This window comes from Aotus nancymaae, unplaced genomic scaffold (genome assembly GCF_030222135.1).
Source record: "Aotus nancymaae isolate 86718 unplaced genomic scaffold, 86718_ANA_hifiasm-v0.15.2.pri h1tg000033l, whole genome shotgun sequence".
In the NCBI taxonomy this organism is placed as follows: Eukaryota; Metazoa; Chordata; class Mammalia; order Primates; family Aotidae; genus Aotus; species Aotus nancymaae.
Genome location: NW_026988447.1, coordinates 8,515,186 through 8,532,317, shown reverse-complemented (window position 1 = coordinate 8,532,317; position 17,132 = coordinate 8,515,186). Strand labels below are relative to the sequence as shown.

The 17,132-nt window shown below is 40.3% G+C and overlaps 1 protein-coding gene across 5 annotated transcripts in view; it reads left to right on the top strand.

The window, feature by feature from the left end:
* FNIP2 (folliculin interacting protein 2) overlaps positions 1-17,132 on the top strand; it is a 144,223-nt gene that overhangs the window by 61,908 nt on the left and 65,183 nt on the right. For 3 of the 5 annotated variants that reach the window (XM_064383783.1, XM_012433846.2, XM_012433850.3), the window contains exons 2-8: positions 5,337-5,463; positions 8,163-8,309; positions 10,903-11,003; positions 11,109-11,180; positions 13,091-13,191; positions 13,348-13,437; positions 14,929-15,000. In XM_064383783.1, coding sequence (XP_064239853.1) covers positions 5,337-5,463; positions 8,163-8,309; positions 10,903-11,003; positions 11,109-11,180; positions 13,091-13,191; positions 13,348-13,437; positions 14,929-15,000 — 710 coding nt within the window. The remainder of the gene's footprint in view (positions 1-5,336; positions 5,464-8,162; positions 8,310-10,902; positions 11,004-11,108; positions 11,181-13,090; positions 13,192-13,347; positions 13,438-14,928; positions 15,001-17,132) is intronic. The other 2 variants (XM_012433852.3, XM_012433849.2) reach the window with 1 other exon arrangement.

Below are 17,132 nucleotides of genomic sequence, written 5' to 3'. Positions count from 1 at the left end.
CATTCCTTGGCATAGCATTTAAAGTCCCTCACAAGTAGTCCTCAAGTGCTTTTCCAGCCTTGTTTGCTGTGTGGTTCTTCTGCAGGAGACACATTCCAAGCACCCAGTGATATTGTCTTTTTGTATTTGTGCTGTGCCCTCAGTCTGCAGTGACTTCCCTGTTCACTATTCTTTCTGTGTCTTTGTCCAAATTTTCCCGTCTTAGGAGGACACCAGTCATGACCTCATCTTAACTTGATTATATCTGCAGAGACCCTGTTTCCAAGCAAAGTCATATTCACAGGTATAGAAATTAGAACTTGAACACCATCTTTTGAGGGGACACAACTTAAACTACAGTACATGGCTTTAGATATTTTAAAGAGAATTATGTTTTCTGTGTATCAGATCACTTGAACTAGTGCCTGTCATGTTTCAGGGAAGTAACTGAGACTTTGGTTATTTGCCTTTCCACTCTTGAGTAGTTCCAGAAATAAGGCCTGGTTTCAATTCTAACCAGGCAAATCCTGGCATCATGGAATTTTAAAACCAAAAAGAGTCCATATAAGTCATTTTGCTTAAATTTTACAATAAGAAAAGGTAGACAAATCATCTTATCTTATTGTGCCTGAAGTCATAAAGAAGCCATAAATAATACCCTGATGCCAAGGACATTGTTCATTCTTTGTGTTAAGCAAGAACAGAGAAATGAAGTAACTCAGATTAGAATACATTGTTCTGAAATGGTCAGATATTTAAGCAAAAGCCCCAAGACTTATTTTATACCCCTTTAAATCATGCTGAGTGGCTCCCCGTCATATGAAGAGATGTCTTCAGTAAAGCACCAGGAACCGCGGTCGGTGTTCTTGGAAGCTCCACAGTAACTGCTAGTTGAATGTAGAAGTGAATGTGAATGTGAAGAGAATATGTGTGGCATGTGGCTATCAGTAGTTCAAGGTCTGTGTATCAGAGTTGGCTGGGAAAGGGGCTGGGAGTGTGCTGGGAATTTCCATAGATTGTCTCTTTTAATCTTCACAACAGGACCTGTAAGGACTCCTAGGGGGAGACATTCCCGAAACTATAAAACTGGTGGGAGGCAGAGCTGAGATTTGATCCCCAGCCTCTCTCATTCTGAAGCACTAATGGCCTTTGCTCTGCCTCTCTTTCCTTGACCAAATTATGCAACTGTTTTTTCCTCTACTAACATTAAAATGTCAGTGTCTCCCTGTGCTTTGGGAGGCTGAGGCAGGCAGATTGCCTGAGCCTCAGGAGTTTGAGACCAGCTCCTTATTAGTCCAGGGTTTTACCATGTAAAACTCTGTCTCTACAAAAAAATGCAAAGAAATTAGCTAGGCATAGTGGTGCATGCCTGTAGTCCCAGCTACTTGGGGGGCTGAGGCGGAAGAATTGCTTGAGCGAGAGGTTGAGGCTGCGGTGAGCCGAGATGGTGCCACTGCACTCTAGCCTGGGTGACAGAGCAAAACCCTGTCTCCAAAAAATAAAAGGAAGAAAGAAAAGAAATGTCAATGTTGAAATTATATTTATGTATTAAACCAAAGAGAGTATTCATATGGAAGAAGAATAGAGTTTTCCTCTTTTTTAAAAAAATTATTTTTATTTTTATTTATTTTTTTGAGATACGGTCTCACTCTGTCACCCAGGCTGGAATGTAGTGATGCCATCTCAGCTCACAGCAGCCACGACTTCCTGAGCTCAGGTGATTCTACCATCTCAGCCTACGCACTCCAGTAGCTGGGACTACAGGTGTGCCCCACCACGCTCAGCTAACTTTTTGTATTTTTAGTAGAGATGAGATTTCACCCTGTTGCCCAGGCTGGCCTCAAACTCCTGGGCTCAAGTGATCACCAGCCTCAGTCTCCCAAATTGCTGGGATTACAGACGTGAGCCATTGCACCTGACCATTTTGTTTTGTTTTTTTGTTTTGTTTGTTTAAGAGATGGGATCTCGCTCTGTCACCAAGGCTAGAGTCCGAGTGCAATGGTGTGATCATGGCTCATTGCAGCCTTGAACTCCTGGGCTCAAGTGATCCTCCCGCCTCAGCCTCCTAGTAGCTGGGAATACAGGTGCATACCATAATAACCAGCTAATTTTTTTCAAGTTTTTAAAGAATCTGGGTCTTGCTATGTTGTGCCGTCTTGTCTGGAATTCCTGGGCTCAACTGATCCTCTTTGCTTCAGCAACCTAAGTAGCTGGGATTACGGGTACGAGCCACTGTGTCTATCACTCATATCTTATAAAATACTTCTAAAGCATTTGGATTTAAAAATGAGACAATCTGAAATACATATTTTTCCCCTCTGTGTCTTTTTTTAATTTTTTAAATTAAAAAAGATCATTTTTACACTCCTGGATCAGAACAATCTTCCATGATTTTTATTTCCATCTTTTTTTCATTGAAAAATAACATGAAACATTTAATAAGGTGTTATGATCATTATTAAATTTTATCTCTTCTACACTAGCTGTTTAGAGTTTGATATTTGAATACATGTTATTCTTTAAAAATGAGGATTGAACAACTTGGTTATAAGTTATGCTGTCTTGGTAAAATGTAATTATTAGAGCAAAATTGATTGAAAAGAAAATGCAAGGCAATTCTGATTTTTTTTTTTACTTTTAACAACTTCAACATACGTACTATTTTATAATAATATATAGTTTCAGGGCCTTTTTAATGATCTTGTGTAATTTTTTTTTATTTTGAGATGGAATCTCCCTCCGTCACCCAGGCTGAAGTGCAGTGGTGCCATCTCGGCTCACTGCAACCTCTGCCTCCCAGGTTCAAGCGATTCTGCTGCTTCAGTCTCCCAAGTAGCTGGAATTATGGGTGCCCACCAGTGCACCTGGCTAATTTTCATATTTTTAGTAGAGATGGGGTTTCATCATGTTGGCCATGGTTTGCCAGGCTGGTCTTGAACTCCTGACCTCAAGTGTTCCGCCCTCCTCGGCCTTCTGTAATTTTAAAATTCAGTGGTCTGAGTCATAGTCATCAGACTGTGTTGATTGTAAGTAACCGTGAACTAATTCCAGGAATAGTACTTACTCAGGAACAACTGGCTTCTGGTGCTGCCAGGAATCTGTTTCATTCTATTGCTCACCTCTGCTTTCCTCCATGCTGACTTCATTTTCAGACAGGCCCTTACTTCACGATGGCAAAAATAGCCACTGCCAATGCCAGGGTTACTGCTTACGAGCTGAACAACTGAGTTTTGGGTCTGACTCACACAGCCAGCTTGGGTCATATGGCCATGTCTCATTAGCCAGACCTGAAACATGGACTCTCTCTGGACTGAGAGTAGAGGGAAAATGGTTTGAAAATAAACTTGCCATATTGTTATTAAAATTAGGAAGAAAGGATGCTGGGCATGATAGTTTAGGACACAGCTTGTTGAAAGAAGGTGCAACCAGAACTTTATATGTTTTGCTGTAGGGATTTAAGAAAACAAATCTGCTACCCAAAAAGAACATGTTCAGTATTAACTGCCTGAAAACGGAAAAGACCAGAAATGCACAATTTGTGATTGAGTGTCAGACACTGTATTAATTTTCTTTAAAAATCATAATAGTAAATCCTCTGAGGTAATAATTGCCATTTTGGAGCACTTACTGTATGTCACTCTTTGTATGAAACACTTTATGCATTTCATTTAATCCATACAGCCTTTGTAAGGGCAGGCTTAACATTCTCATTGTACTGATGAAGAACTAGAAGGCCGGAGGCATTTGGATTTTAATCCAGATGTGTCTGTCTTCATTTATACCGCCTCCTAGTTTTACAGTTTGCTTTTGTATGTCTGTCTACTTGTCTGTCTGTCCTCCTCTGTCCCTTCAGAGCTCCCCTTTGGCTTCTCTTCCCAGTTGACTGCCTTTCACCTTGGGCACCTCTCCAGTCCATTGGGAAACCGGCTCAGCTCTGTCCTGTGAGCATGCCATCACAGTCTGTCCCCTTTTCCCCTCCTCTGCCGCTGGAGTTCTAGCCTTCATTATGAAGGGCTGGAACTCTAATTATGAATTCTGTTTGGCCTTCCTGCTTTCAGTCTTCATCTGTTCCACCCCCGTTTTCCTTAACAGCCAGATTGAACTTTCAAAAAGCGCAGACCTGATCTTATCAAGCGTCTGTTTTCCTTGGTTTCTCAAGGAGGGAGAACATGATCCTGGCCCCTGCCTGCCGTCCTTTCCACCTCGTGGCACTCGCTCTCTGGCCTTTGTCTTTTTCCTTCCCCAGTGCGGCAGTCTTAGACCTTACCACGTCCCTCTCTGTTCCTATGGTGCACTTCATCCGTTTTACTTCTTCAGGTCTGTGTTTAAAAGTCACCTCAAGTCCTTAGAGACTTCTCTGTACCTCTTCCCCACCTCTTCAGTCTGGAAATCTAAAACTGTTTACTGCTCCTTTTTGTACTTTCACAGTTTGTAGTGATACATTCATCTGTGATTCTTTGCCTAATATTCCCCACTGAACCATGAACTCCGTTAGGGTGGGGACCAGGTCTTTCCAGTTAATTAACTGCTGAGTCTCCAGCAGCAACCACAGTGCCTGGAACATCACAGACACTCAAATACGTGTTGACTGGACTGATGGGTTAAAAACTGAGTATGCCCAAAGCCGTGCATTTTTAAATGATTACTTTTTCTATAGTTTCCTCACTCTGTCATTTACTGAGAATGAACCTATGTTTTCCTCAGAGCAGTTTTATCCCAGTTGCTTTTGGTTTGCTTAGAAGCATGCTTCCCTTCTTGCTGACTGTAACTGCTAGCAATTCTGATACTCTACAGTGATGCACTTGGCTTTTGAAACTCCTGTATTAGAGCTAGCCATAATTGGGGAGAATAATAAATTTTAGAGTGTGTAATTCCTCTCAATTTGACCTCAGTGTGGGTGAGTGGGAGGGAGGAAGAGAAGGCTCTACCGACTTGCTCCAATTGGTTCCCGGCCCAACAACACAGAAGCTTTAACACTTCTTTAACTCCAATATGCTGTCCCCAGAACCCAGGCATCCAAATTTAGCCCTCTCTGCATGTCCTTGTGATTTCTGACTGCCATCTGTGTCCAAACTGGCTTTGGAAGGAGAAGCTTTCTCTCCAGCGATTTATTATTTAAAGCAGTCTTCTCTGTCCTTATCATGAAAACTGGTGATTTTCGTATGGCCGGTTGGAATCCACATAAAAGGCTATCTGTCCCAGGCTCACTGGTGCCCCAGTTCTGAGAGGATCACTATCCCTGCATGGTTGTGACCTTTTGATGTGCATGCAGGCATGGTGACTGGGAAGCTTATCTGTCCGTGATCATCTCACGTGTTGTGGATAACATAACTTCTTTCTCTCTCTTTAATCCACAGTTGGTCATGTTCAGAGTTTGACCTGAATGAGATTCGCCTGATAGTTTACCAGGACTGTGAAAGGAGAGGCAGACAAGTCTTGTTTGACTCTAAAGCTGTTCAAAAGATTGAAGAGGTGACAGCTCAGGTATGAAATGCTGATTTGCTTTCTCCTTTTTCTTTTGTGCTTTTAACCACCCCTCTGATCAATCGTTGATTAATCTGTAATCTTCTCTTTGAGTTATATTGTACAGTGCCATTCATGGTTCAGAATAAACATAAGCAAGCACTGAATAATCAAAGCCCTACCCCCAACAGGTATGAGTATGCCCACTACTAAACACAAGTGAAGCTGTTAGCGAGTAATCATGACAGGAGCTAAGTAGCCAACTATTAATAGTACTAGAGGTAAATTTGCCAGTGAGTTGCAATCCAGTAAGATTTTGATGGCAAGTGTGTGCCTCAAATGTAATGGGAAAGGAGAACTCTAAAATTCATTTTAAAAAAGTGTGAGCCTGAATATCATTCTGTCTAGTGTTTCTCATAGATAATAAGTAGCACTGGGTTAACAAAATCAAACAGCCTTACTCACTTACGTGCCTTCCATATGCAAATCTGCATCGTTGTCTTCAAAAAGGATTGTTTCTCAAACCCTGTGACCAAGGGAGCTTTTATTTATTTCCCTCCCCTCTTTTATTTTTTCGTGGAGAGTTGGGTGGTAGTGGTGGTGGTGGTGTGGGGTGGGGGACAAGGGATGGGTAGAATGAGGACAGAGCAGCTCTTGGTCCCTTGGAGCCAGAAGGGGAATGGTAAAATAACATGTTGAAGGTGAGAAGAGTCTGATCCTTTCTGGGTCTTTTTGGATAGGAGACCATAGTACTTCTAAATTCACTTTAGACCTTTCATGCTCTTTTCAATATTTGTTCAGATGCCTACAAATTAAATAAATCCATTTGTATTCATTCTTTTTATATTCAATAAGTTGCTACCCATACTGACCAAATACTGGCAGTTTGTAGAATGTGCAACTAAGTAAATGAACAGTTTATAACACAGTCTTTGTCTCTTCAAGGCCAAGGGGTTGTTTTCCTGCTTTTGATAAGGATCATTTCTGCAGGAAGGAAGTGTTTGGTTAAACACAGTTTAGCTGGGTGGATTCTACAATATTTTAAAGTGGAGTTCTGCCAGGTGGCTAATCATTACAGTAGTTGTTGGGCTTGTTAGGTAGGTAGCGCGGGAGGAGGGTGGGACCAAGGCTTTCCTGGTTAGCTTTGTAACTGAAATTTAGGTGAGCCAGCACTTGGCCCTTTGGTGGACAGGAGATGGTTTACCTCTTGATTTCTTGAATTATTTCCCATTTCCCTGAAGGCCAAACATGGATGTTTTAGTTGAGCTCCTATCACTGGGACTGCTCATAGTGGTGGCTGGTGGAGCAGAAAAGAAACACAAGTTTTCAAAAGGAACTGGAATCTTCAGTGTACTACAGCATTGATCATGCTGGAATCTGGAAACATAGGCTTTCTTAGAAGCACTCATCTAACCAAAAAGGCGTCTTAGGTTCAGAAGGTTTGTAGCTTGCCCGAGTCTACAAAAGAATCCAGTTAGTGCTCTATTCACTATACCAGGTGCTATCTCCAATTATAGACTGTTCAGCGTGTTGTACTCCAGCCAAAGGGTCTATCAGTCTGAGGCAGGTGGGACTTGTGTCACCTAGGCCCTTTAAGGGTCTGTGTTTCTGGCTTAAGTGATACTAAGTAACAGCTGTATCTTGAGAGAGTGTTGAGGGAGTGCTGGATGCTCAGGAATAACCAAGTGCCACTTTGAATGCCATCATTGCTGGAGTGACGGTTGTGGTCCAGCACATTTTGTGTTTTCCTTACATTCTTTTCCCGTTTTCAGTCCCCACCGCCCCAGCCTCCCTTGGCAAGCACAAAACATCATGAGTTTGTATCAAGCACATGACTGTAGGCATTTGCATTAGACCACCAGTGTGACTGTCACACTGGAGATTAGATAAGCTGCAGTTGCATTCATGTTTCTCCAAGCAAAAGCTGCACAAGGAAAAAAAAGCCAAAGAAGACTCAGAATAGAAACAACTTATCATGGAGGGTGCAGGAGGCTTCTGTAGGGAGTAATATATTCAAGGGGAAGGTAAATATTAATAAAGGTTTATCCTTATACTTTTGTCACTGTGATAAAAATTAGTGACAAACTCTATTTGGGGAATGTATAGTAGAGAATCCTCTATTGTCCTTAACCTTTGAAGACCATGTTTCCATCACATGCTATGTAATTCACAGTAGCTCCTGTTTCAGGGTTTTGGTTTCATCCCTTACAAATTCAACGTCATGATTTTCCTTCCTGTTGCCTTTAAAGGAGTACTAGAGGAGGTGTGTCATTAAAAACACAAGCCAGTCTGCCCAAGTTAATAGTTTTATTAGTTCCATGTGCTTAGTAAAAATTTAGATTTGAAGCCTCATCTTTCTCCTCTTCAATTCAATGGATTATGACTCTACATAGTACTAAAAAGCTAATAACCAAAAATCTAATAACCAAAACAGAGATCAATGATATCAAGTATAAATAATAGTTAAATTATTAGAAGAGGATAAAGTCTTAATATATAACCTACCTCTTTTTGTCTAGAACCCTTCTTCAGCATTCTGCCTTCCCATTATAGACTCTCAGGAACCACGTTTTTGTCACTATTAGAAAAAAAGAAAAGTTTCTGGTTTTTAATGCAACTTAGGCACCAGAATGCTTTTAAAAATGAATTCCCAGTGAAGAACTGTTGACGAACGTGATATACTTAGTAATGTTTTGCCTTGCCTGTCTCTCTCAACTTAGAAAACAGAAGATATCCCTATTAAAATATCAGCCAAGTGCTGCCAGGGGAGCAGCAGTGTCAGCAGCAGCGTCAGCAGCCTCATCTCTTCCCACAGTTCTTCCGGGGGATCTTCACACCACGCGAAGGAGCAGCTTCCAAAGTACCAGGTACAACCATCCCTTCTGTGGGAATAGCCCCGGGGTTAAAGTTATTTACTATAATTTCTCCTCGGGAAATAATGCCTGCTTGAGGGCTCTGCTCCAGAAACATGAGGACAAGTATTCAACAGAGTACTTTTAAATGTTTCACATTGATGTTGTTTTTGCTCTTTGGCTTTTATCTCCAATAAAAACCGTAATCAAGCAGAGGTGATACAGCCTACTATGTACTGGATGAGGAAGAAATATTGCCAGTCAGGCAAATTACCTAGCTTTGTTTCCTTTGCTGTCTGATCCAGAATAATAAACATGTACTTTCCAGTTTTGTTATAAGAATTCCTAAGGATTCTGGGAATGTATATGGGCATCCTAAGAAAACAGAACATGCCAGTAAAAGGAAGAAAGCCTTGTATGGGAGAAGAAAGAAATGGCAAGATCTAATTTGAGAATGAAGGATACAAGGCTGGTGGCATTTTTTGTAGAGTGTGTGTGTGTGTGTGTGTGTGTGTGTGTGTGTAAGGAAACAGGTTAAGGTTATTGAGAAATATTGGCTAACAAGATAAAAAGGAAGAGATGTTTTATAAATATTAAATGGCAGAAGGATATTAATTGATGGGGGATTTATTGAACTTGTTTTAAGCCCTCGTAGAATCTTGTCTACTATTTTGCTGGAAAAACACCAGGGAAATTAGCAACAGCTATGGATCCAGAGGACTTTGTTAATTTCATAGTCAGGATTTGTGCCACTCTTTTTTTTTTTTTTTTTTGAGACAGAGTTTCGCTCCTGTTACCCAGGCTGGAGTGCAATGGCGCAATCTCAGCTCACCGCAACCTCCGCCTCCTGGGTTCAGGCAATTCTCCTGCCTCAGCCTCCGGAGTAGCTGGGATTACAGGCGTGCGCCACCGTGCCCAGCTAATTTTTTTGTATTTTTAGTAGAGACGGGGTTTCACCATGTTGACCAGGATGGTCTCGATCTCTTGACCTCGTGATCCACCCGCCTCGGCCTCCCAAAGTGCTGGGATTATAGGTGTGAGCCACCGCGCCCGGCCCTGTGCCACTCTTTTGCCCTTTTTGAGACATAGTGCGCCTGGGTCTCAAAGCGGATTGCAGTTTAAAAAGTATAGAGTAGAATTTTCAGCAGGTTGAGAATCACAGTTGGCACGTGGCCCTTGTACCCCAAGAAAAAGCAGATTATAAATGAAGGAAGTGGGTGGAAGTTAGTAATAAAGAATGTGAAAACCAGTTGGTTTCTGTCAGTGTATAGTGGGAAGAAGTTGGTATGAGCTATAACGAGAGAGAGAACCTGACTGAACAGGGCTGATAGATTTATCTTTCTCTTTCTGCCTCTGTAACCTTGTATAAGCAAGTGTGTATTTGTGTGTCAGCGTATGTATACTTGTGTATCTGTGTGTGTGTATTAGGAGTTTTAAAAAAGATTTGGAGGAGTATGTTAAGGGTGATTCCCGTGTTTTTCCTTGGTTGGAAAGCACACTGGCAGAGAATCTAGTTGGTACGTCAAGGTGCAGAACCATGGTTGCTTTGTGGCTACCCTGTGGCACACCGATTTGCTCGGCATTCATACCTATTGTGTTCATCAGTGTGTCACCAGCACTTAGCATAGGTACTAAGAATCCTATATCCCAAGACACTCATTCAGATGTCACTAGGTGAATGGATGTATTGGGGTATAAGGTTCTAGATCTCCAGGACAGCTCTGGGCCTAGAGACAAAGATGTAAGGGGTATTCTATGTAAACAATTACCAAAATCAAAGGAATGGTTGAAAATGCAGGCAGTTAGTAGGGGTGACCTCCAGGCAAAATCACAGTAAGGGATGATCTGAGAAAGAAGAGATTCAAAATGGAGAGTCATGAACAGCATCAGATGTATTGAAAGAAGTTTAATAAAGCAAACTGGAAAGTGTCCATTGGATTTGACTAAGAGGGAGGAGGTCATCATTGGAGTAGTTGGACTAGTTTGAACGTAAGAGTAACAAGCCAGCGAGAGTGGAGGAAGGGGAGGCAGGCAGTCCACCCTTTGGATGGTAAAAGGATGAGAGAGACTGGTCAGAAGCCGTAGGGGACAAATGTTTTTGAAATACTTTTGTAAAACTTTAGCGTTATCAGATCATCTGTCATCTTTTGGGCCCTCACAAAACCCTACCTGCAGCAATGGGCATTTTTTTGCCATACTGTTAATTATTTGGGTGAATAATACTGAACCATATTTCTTTTCAGGATGTTTTCTTAGTAGCAAGAGTAGAGTTACTGTTATTTTCATATTTTAATCTTCTATTCAGGGTTTATAAATAGAAGTAATAGTAATCTTTGTTTCTCATAACAAAAATAAAAGTGAACTCTGATAAAACACTTGGCTCCTATATGACAATATCGTGTATAAAAGAGAAATCACAAACATTAGTAATACTTTGGGGGGAAAATAGGCAATCGCCATTATAAATTAAGATTGTAAGATGACCACTTGAAGCTTTGAGAAAAGTTTTAATTATCGATGACACTAATGAGATTAATAAACATTATTTTCTGTTTTATTGCATGTCACGTTCCATGTACTAACTTTGATTTTGGTTTCTTGCATGTAGTACACAAGACCAGCTTCTGATGTCAACATGTTGGGGGAAATGATGTTTGGCTCAGTTGCGATGAGTTACAAAGGCTCCACCTTAAAGATACACTACATCCGGTGAGTCTAGGCTTCCTATTCTACTAGTTTTGAGAAGTGCAATGGTGGTATTGACTTCTTAACTCATAAATGTATTTTTCCCCTCTCCTTCCTTTTTTTTCCCAGTTCTCCTCCACAACTGATGATTAGTAAAGTCTTCTCTGCTAGAATGGGCAGCTTCTGTGGAAGTACAAATAAGTAAGTGTAGGATTTTGCACTCCCCACCCCATTTTTTTAAAGTGTGTGTTTCTTGAAAGAGTAATTCTTTAAGGGTCACAAGGTATTTTGAAATGAGAAGCAGAATAAGTCCAAATAACAAAGGTGTTTTAAAAGTGGCTACTGTCCTATAAACAGTGAGAAAAAACCTTTGACCTTATTAGGTGGCCCTAAAGACAAATAAGTTATCTGTTACCCAGTTGCCAATTTTTAGTTTCTTGGAAAATAAAAAATAAAAAAAGGGAAGGGGCTACATTAATGATCTTACTGTGTTTTCCAGTATTATTTTATTTATTTATTTTTTTAAAAAATCTTGGCATGGCGGTTCATGCCTGGAATCCCAATACGTTGGGATTATAGTGGGAAGGTCACTTGAGCCTAGGAGTTCAAAACAAGCCTGGGCAACATAGGGAGATCCTGTCTCTACAAATAATAATAATAGTAAAAAATTAGCCGGGCATGATGGTGCATGTCTTTGGTCCCAGCTACTTGGGAGGCTGATAAGGGAGGATCACTTGAACTTTCCTGAGAGGTTGAGGCTGCAGTGAACAGTACTTGTGCCACTGTACTCCAGCCTGGGTGACAAATCAAGACCCTATCTCAAATTATTTCTGAAGGATAAAAGTGCATAATGCGTTTTTCCAGTCTGATAAGCACCTGTGTGGCCAGGTGGTTTGTTTGTGCTTGCCATCTATTCTGAGTGGTCGGTTTAGCCTTTGTGATTGATTGGTACTTGGGGCATGCAATATTTTTACTTTTTAAAAAACTCCTGACTTTTTTCCTCTGATTTTACACTTCTGCATAATGAATTCTGAAATATCTAATAACTTAAACTCATTTTGACATATTCATTCATATATCTTGAACTTTCAAGTAGAAATATTTCATATGCTTCCTTTTTTAAAACAAAGCACCGGTTATACTTTGATAAATTTGAAAGAAAGGCACATTATAAACTAAAGGACATTCTTAGGGGCCAAGTGAAAGCTGTTTTTTCTTATCCTGGGAAATTAAAAATATTTCTTTATATGTTTGAATATCATTGAATGAGTCTTAGCTTACTCTTCAACAAAACAGTTTGAGCATTTAACATTGGACTGTCATGACTTAAGCCAATATGAGAATTGTTATTTATTTCTTATGAGATTTGTTTTTAACTGACCCTTGAGATTACCTGAATATTTATTGCATTAATTCCTTTAAATGCAGATTTATATAAAAATTATTTTGGCTTCATTATGCTGTATTATTCTCAAAGTCTTTTTGTCATTGTTGTTTTTGTCAGTTCTACACACAGCAAAAGTCTTTATTTTAATTGTTAATAAATACAACAAATTATTAAAGTCTACTTTCCTCATATTTTTATGAGTAATTGTTTTTAGAAGTTGTGAAATGAAACTCCTATAAGAATTATAATTTGTTATATTTTATTCCTGAAAAAAGTTGCTGAATTGCTCATTGATGTTAACCACAAGTAAAAGTTAATTTCATTTTGAGGGTTTATGTAAAATACTTGAAATGGATGGCAACTTGTTGGGTGTCAGTTGCTTAAGCAAAATGTAGAAATGAATAGCAGTATCCCAAGGGTCAGTCACTGAAGCAAAATTTACAGTTTGGTGTCTCATTATATAATATGAAATTGTTAGAAGTACAGTTGTTTAGTTACATGAGTTGAGCTACCTCCAAAATAGCTTTTGTTTTCTTCCAACAAATTCACCTGAAGTTGCAAGTTTAATTCGCTTTGGTAGATCTGAGACTTCATTTGTTTATTAAAAAAAAGTACTGAGGGACCGATTAGCTGTTGTCTATATTTGGAAGTCTGTTAGAGAACAGCTTTAGTAGCTTCTTGACATTTTTGTCCTCTTTCTCCTTCCCCCACTCCCCGGATACAGCTTGCAAGACAGCTTTGAGTACATCAACCAAGATCCTAATTTGGGAAAACTGAACACAAATCAGAATAGTTTGGGTCCTTGTCGTACTGCAAGTAACCTAGGTAAAATCAGACACACAAATTCTTTCTTTCTGAATACACTATTGTGGGTGTGTGTTTTGCTTTATTTGATTTTTTTTTTTTTGCATTATCTTTAATCTATGTTTATTTTTTGTGTGTGTACTTTGTTTGCCCTCTTCTATGTGTTTCCATCTCTAGGTCTGCTGCAAGCATGCAGCAGCAAACTGCTGCAGGGGGTAGCTGAAGGAGGACCTCTCCGGCTCACCCGGAGTGCTTCTTTCTTTGCAGGTTTGTGTGGAATGCTGAGTACAGTGTGACCCACACACATTAATAAATCCTGTGCAGGTTCTTAGGAAAAAAATCCTACTTGTGCCTCTCTTGAAATCCAAGGGGCTCTTGTGATAGCAGATATTGGTTTCAAATGCGACCAAATCCATGGTGTTTTGAAAATTCCACCAATGAACCTCTCTTGTAAATGTCTCCACTAATACTCTAAGTGTAAGCTGATTTGAATCTGAAATGAGCCCTTAGTATTTCTAAGAGGATTTTTTTTTTTCTGGTTTTTCTGGGCCTCTTCTGCTACTATGAACTGTTTCCCTTTGCCTTGGTGTCTTTTACCCATTTATTCAACTGCATCCTTACCTGCACGGAGTTTCTTTAAAAGTCACGCTAATAAGAGCATGGAAGACTTCTCTCTCTCTCTCTCATTTAAGTAGTGTAAATACAATTTCTAGGTTATTTACAGGTATAGTCATCTTGGTGTCTCTGAGATTTAACTTGTCTTGGCATGATTAACTTGTGGGGAACCACCATTACTAACATTTAAAGTTGTGAGTATAGCAAATGGTATTTTTCTTTCTTTTCTTTGTGGCCTGAAATATGCTAAGCACCATAGTTAGCTGATACCCTAATGAAATTGACATCCTCCCACCTACTTAGAGTGAGGATAACACATTTAAATACTCTCTTTACAACTGTGAAAATAAACATGCTTCAAAAAACAGCTGGCAGGTGTAATAATCAGGCAGAGCACTGGGCTGCTTGTCCATTGTAGAACTTCACTACAGCAGCATCACATCTGCCTTCTAGCCCAGTAAGTATACAGCTTAGGCCAATGTGAAGCATTCCTAGAAGTCTATAATACTTCAGAGTGTTTTCCAAAATTCATGCCAGGATGTGAGTTTTTCTAAGTAACTCTACAATAATATTGTGTATGGGTGTATATGGAAAGAAATGGAGGAAGAAATATTTGAAAATGAACATAACTGTTTTCTATCTGCCAAGAGAGTGGGTTATAAACAGAGAAACATTTTTCGAATTTATGAAATGGTTTTCAAGTATTTCTCTTCCCTAAGTCGCCTACAGTTACTACTAAAACTGATTATAAAGCATTCTGAAAATATATTGCTATTTAAATACTACTACTAAAAAAAACACTACCTGAAAATGTTTGTTCATTGCATCAACTGCACAAATCATTTATTATTCAGATAATTTATTATTCAAATAATAATTCGTTCATTTGTTTTTAAGAGTTGAATATCACTCAAAAAAGTTCATATGCTACAATTGAATACAGTCAGATGGTTACTTGGTTCTCTTTTCTTCTCACCATCTTTTTATATATTTAATTTTGCTTTCTAGTTAGTCTCTATTATAAGCTTATGCCAATCATCAGTAGCCGTAGCCTTCTTTGAAATGTAAAAATTACTGCAGTCGTTTTACAAACTTTAACTCTGAAGAGCCCGATAACATGATTTCCTTGTTCCTTTTTCTCAGCACACAGCACACCAGTTGATATGCCAAGCAGAGGACAGAACGAAGACAGGGACAGTGGCATTGCTCGATCAGGTACTTGTACTCTGCTTATTGGTTTAACTAACAGTGAACTATCACAATGGTGGGCAGTTGGGAAAGTAGAAACAGGTAGATAACCCTCATCCTGTTCTTTTCCCTTCCTAAGATAGTCTGACATATCTAAAGATCTGAAACTTTAATGTACAGCATCTGTTAGTGATTGTGCAACATAAGCTGGGTTTTTTTCTAACACTCAAATTCATATGAGACTAATGTTTGTTAAGAAGTTTCTTTCCAGAGTGCTTCCTTGAGCCAATGGTACTAGTAATGTGCTTGCTCAACTATTGAGTATAAAATCAGAGGAAGAGAAGGGTTTGTGGAAGTAAATCTGTCTGTGACAGTGGGAGGGCCGGCCAGCTGACCTGGTCACTGTTTCTTTTCTTCTGTTCTAGAGACATGCTGGTCTAGATTTTATCAGGTAGCCTTCTCTTCTTGCTTCATGGCCTAAACTTTTCTATTACTGCTTTTAAGATCTCTTGGTTTTACCTTTTGTATATGACTGCTTTTGAGTTTTGACTTCTTGACAAATCTGAGAACGGTGATGAATGAGTGAACTGAAATTCAAAGACTTGGAGGTGTGTGGTGCTCTGCCTGATCCATACATATCGTACAGGCAAGCCCGTACCTTCCAGGAGACTAGGAGCACCCTGCTGGTTTCTCTTGTGATACAGGACACCTTCGACAAATGGGCCAGCTAGCCAGTGCTCAGACTGGATCCAGGCCTCACATGCTGTTCTTCTTGGCCTTTCACTCATTTCTCTGTCCAGCCCCTTCCCTTAGACACTATTCAAAGGTCCCTGTGCTCCTGTGTAGTCTCATAGCCTTTTATCCCACTCTGTGCAACTCTGCTCTTGCGTTACTAAATGAAATGTGATTTGTTACTGAGTCCCTGGTTTGGTTTACATATGTCACATAATGTCAAGTATATAGCATTTTATTTGTGGTTAAAATTGATGTGTTTTGGTGTTCATAATCTTTTCTGTAAAGTTGGGCTGGGAATCTTAGATCAGAAACTCTCTCATTGATCAGGCCTAGCACAGTGGCTCATGCCTGTAATCCGAGCACTTTGGGAGGCCAAGGTGAGCAGATAACTTGAGGTCAGGAGTTTGAGACCAGTCTGACCAACATGGTGAAAGCCCATCTCTACTAAAAAAAAAAAAAAAAAAAAATTAGCCAGGCGTGGTAGCGCTTACCTGTAGTCCCAGCTACTCATGAGGCTGAGGCATGAGAATCACTTGTACCCGGGAGGCGGAGATTGCAGTGAACCGAGATTGTGCCACTGTACTCCAGGCTGGGCGACAAAGACTTAATCTCGAAAAAAAAACAGAGAGAGACTCATCGATCAGACCTGTATCATTTTTACTTATAGACCCCTTTGTACAACATAAAATCTGAGAAGGTAAAGGGCAACATATGAAAGTCTAAGTGAACTGGTTTGGTTTTGTTTCTGTTTAACAGTGCTCAAGATAACTCCTCCAGTTTTTGTGGGACACTGTCAGATGAGTTGTGTCAGTTACTCAAGGACAGTGAGCATGCGTTACAGAGCTTAGTGTTTCAAGGCTGGGCTCCCTGCCTTTGGAACCACTCGCAACCTAGCCCCTGGCAGGACTGGCAGTAGGGCTTTGTTACCGTTGACTTTCCAGGCAAGGTGTGGGCTTCAGCAGCAGTCGCAAAGTGGAAGCACAGCCCTGGAACCAAGGTCACTCTTAGTGAAGATGGCTGTCTTAGTGGGTGCCGGAGTTTAACATGTTTGCCTCTGTATGGCAGGAGCTCTTTAGCTCTCTGTGAAAGAAAGAAAGATGAGAAACAGGCCAGGCGCAGTGGCTCACATCTGTAATCCCAGCACTTTGGGAGGCCGAGGCAGGCAGATCACCTGAGATCGGGAGTTCGAGACCAGCCTGACCAACATGGAGAAACCCTGTCTCTACTAAAAATACAAAATTAGCCAGGTGTGGTGGCGCATGCCTGTAATCCCAGCTAGTAGGGAGGCTGAGGCAGGAGAATCACTTGAGCCTGGGAGGCAGAGGTTGCGGTGAGCCAAGATCATGCCATTGCACTCCAGCCTGGGCAATAAGAGCAAAACTCCATCTTAAAAAAAAAAGAGAAAGAAAGAAATATGAGAACCA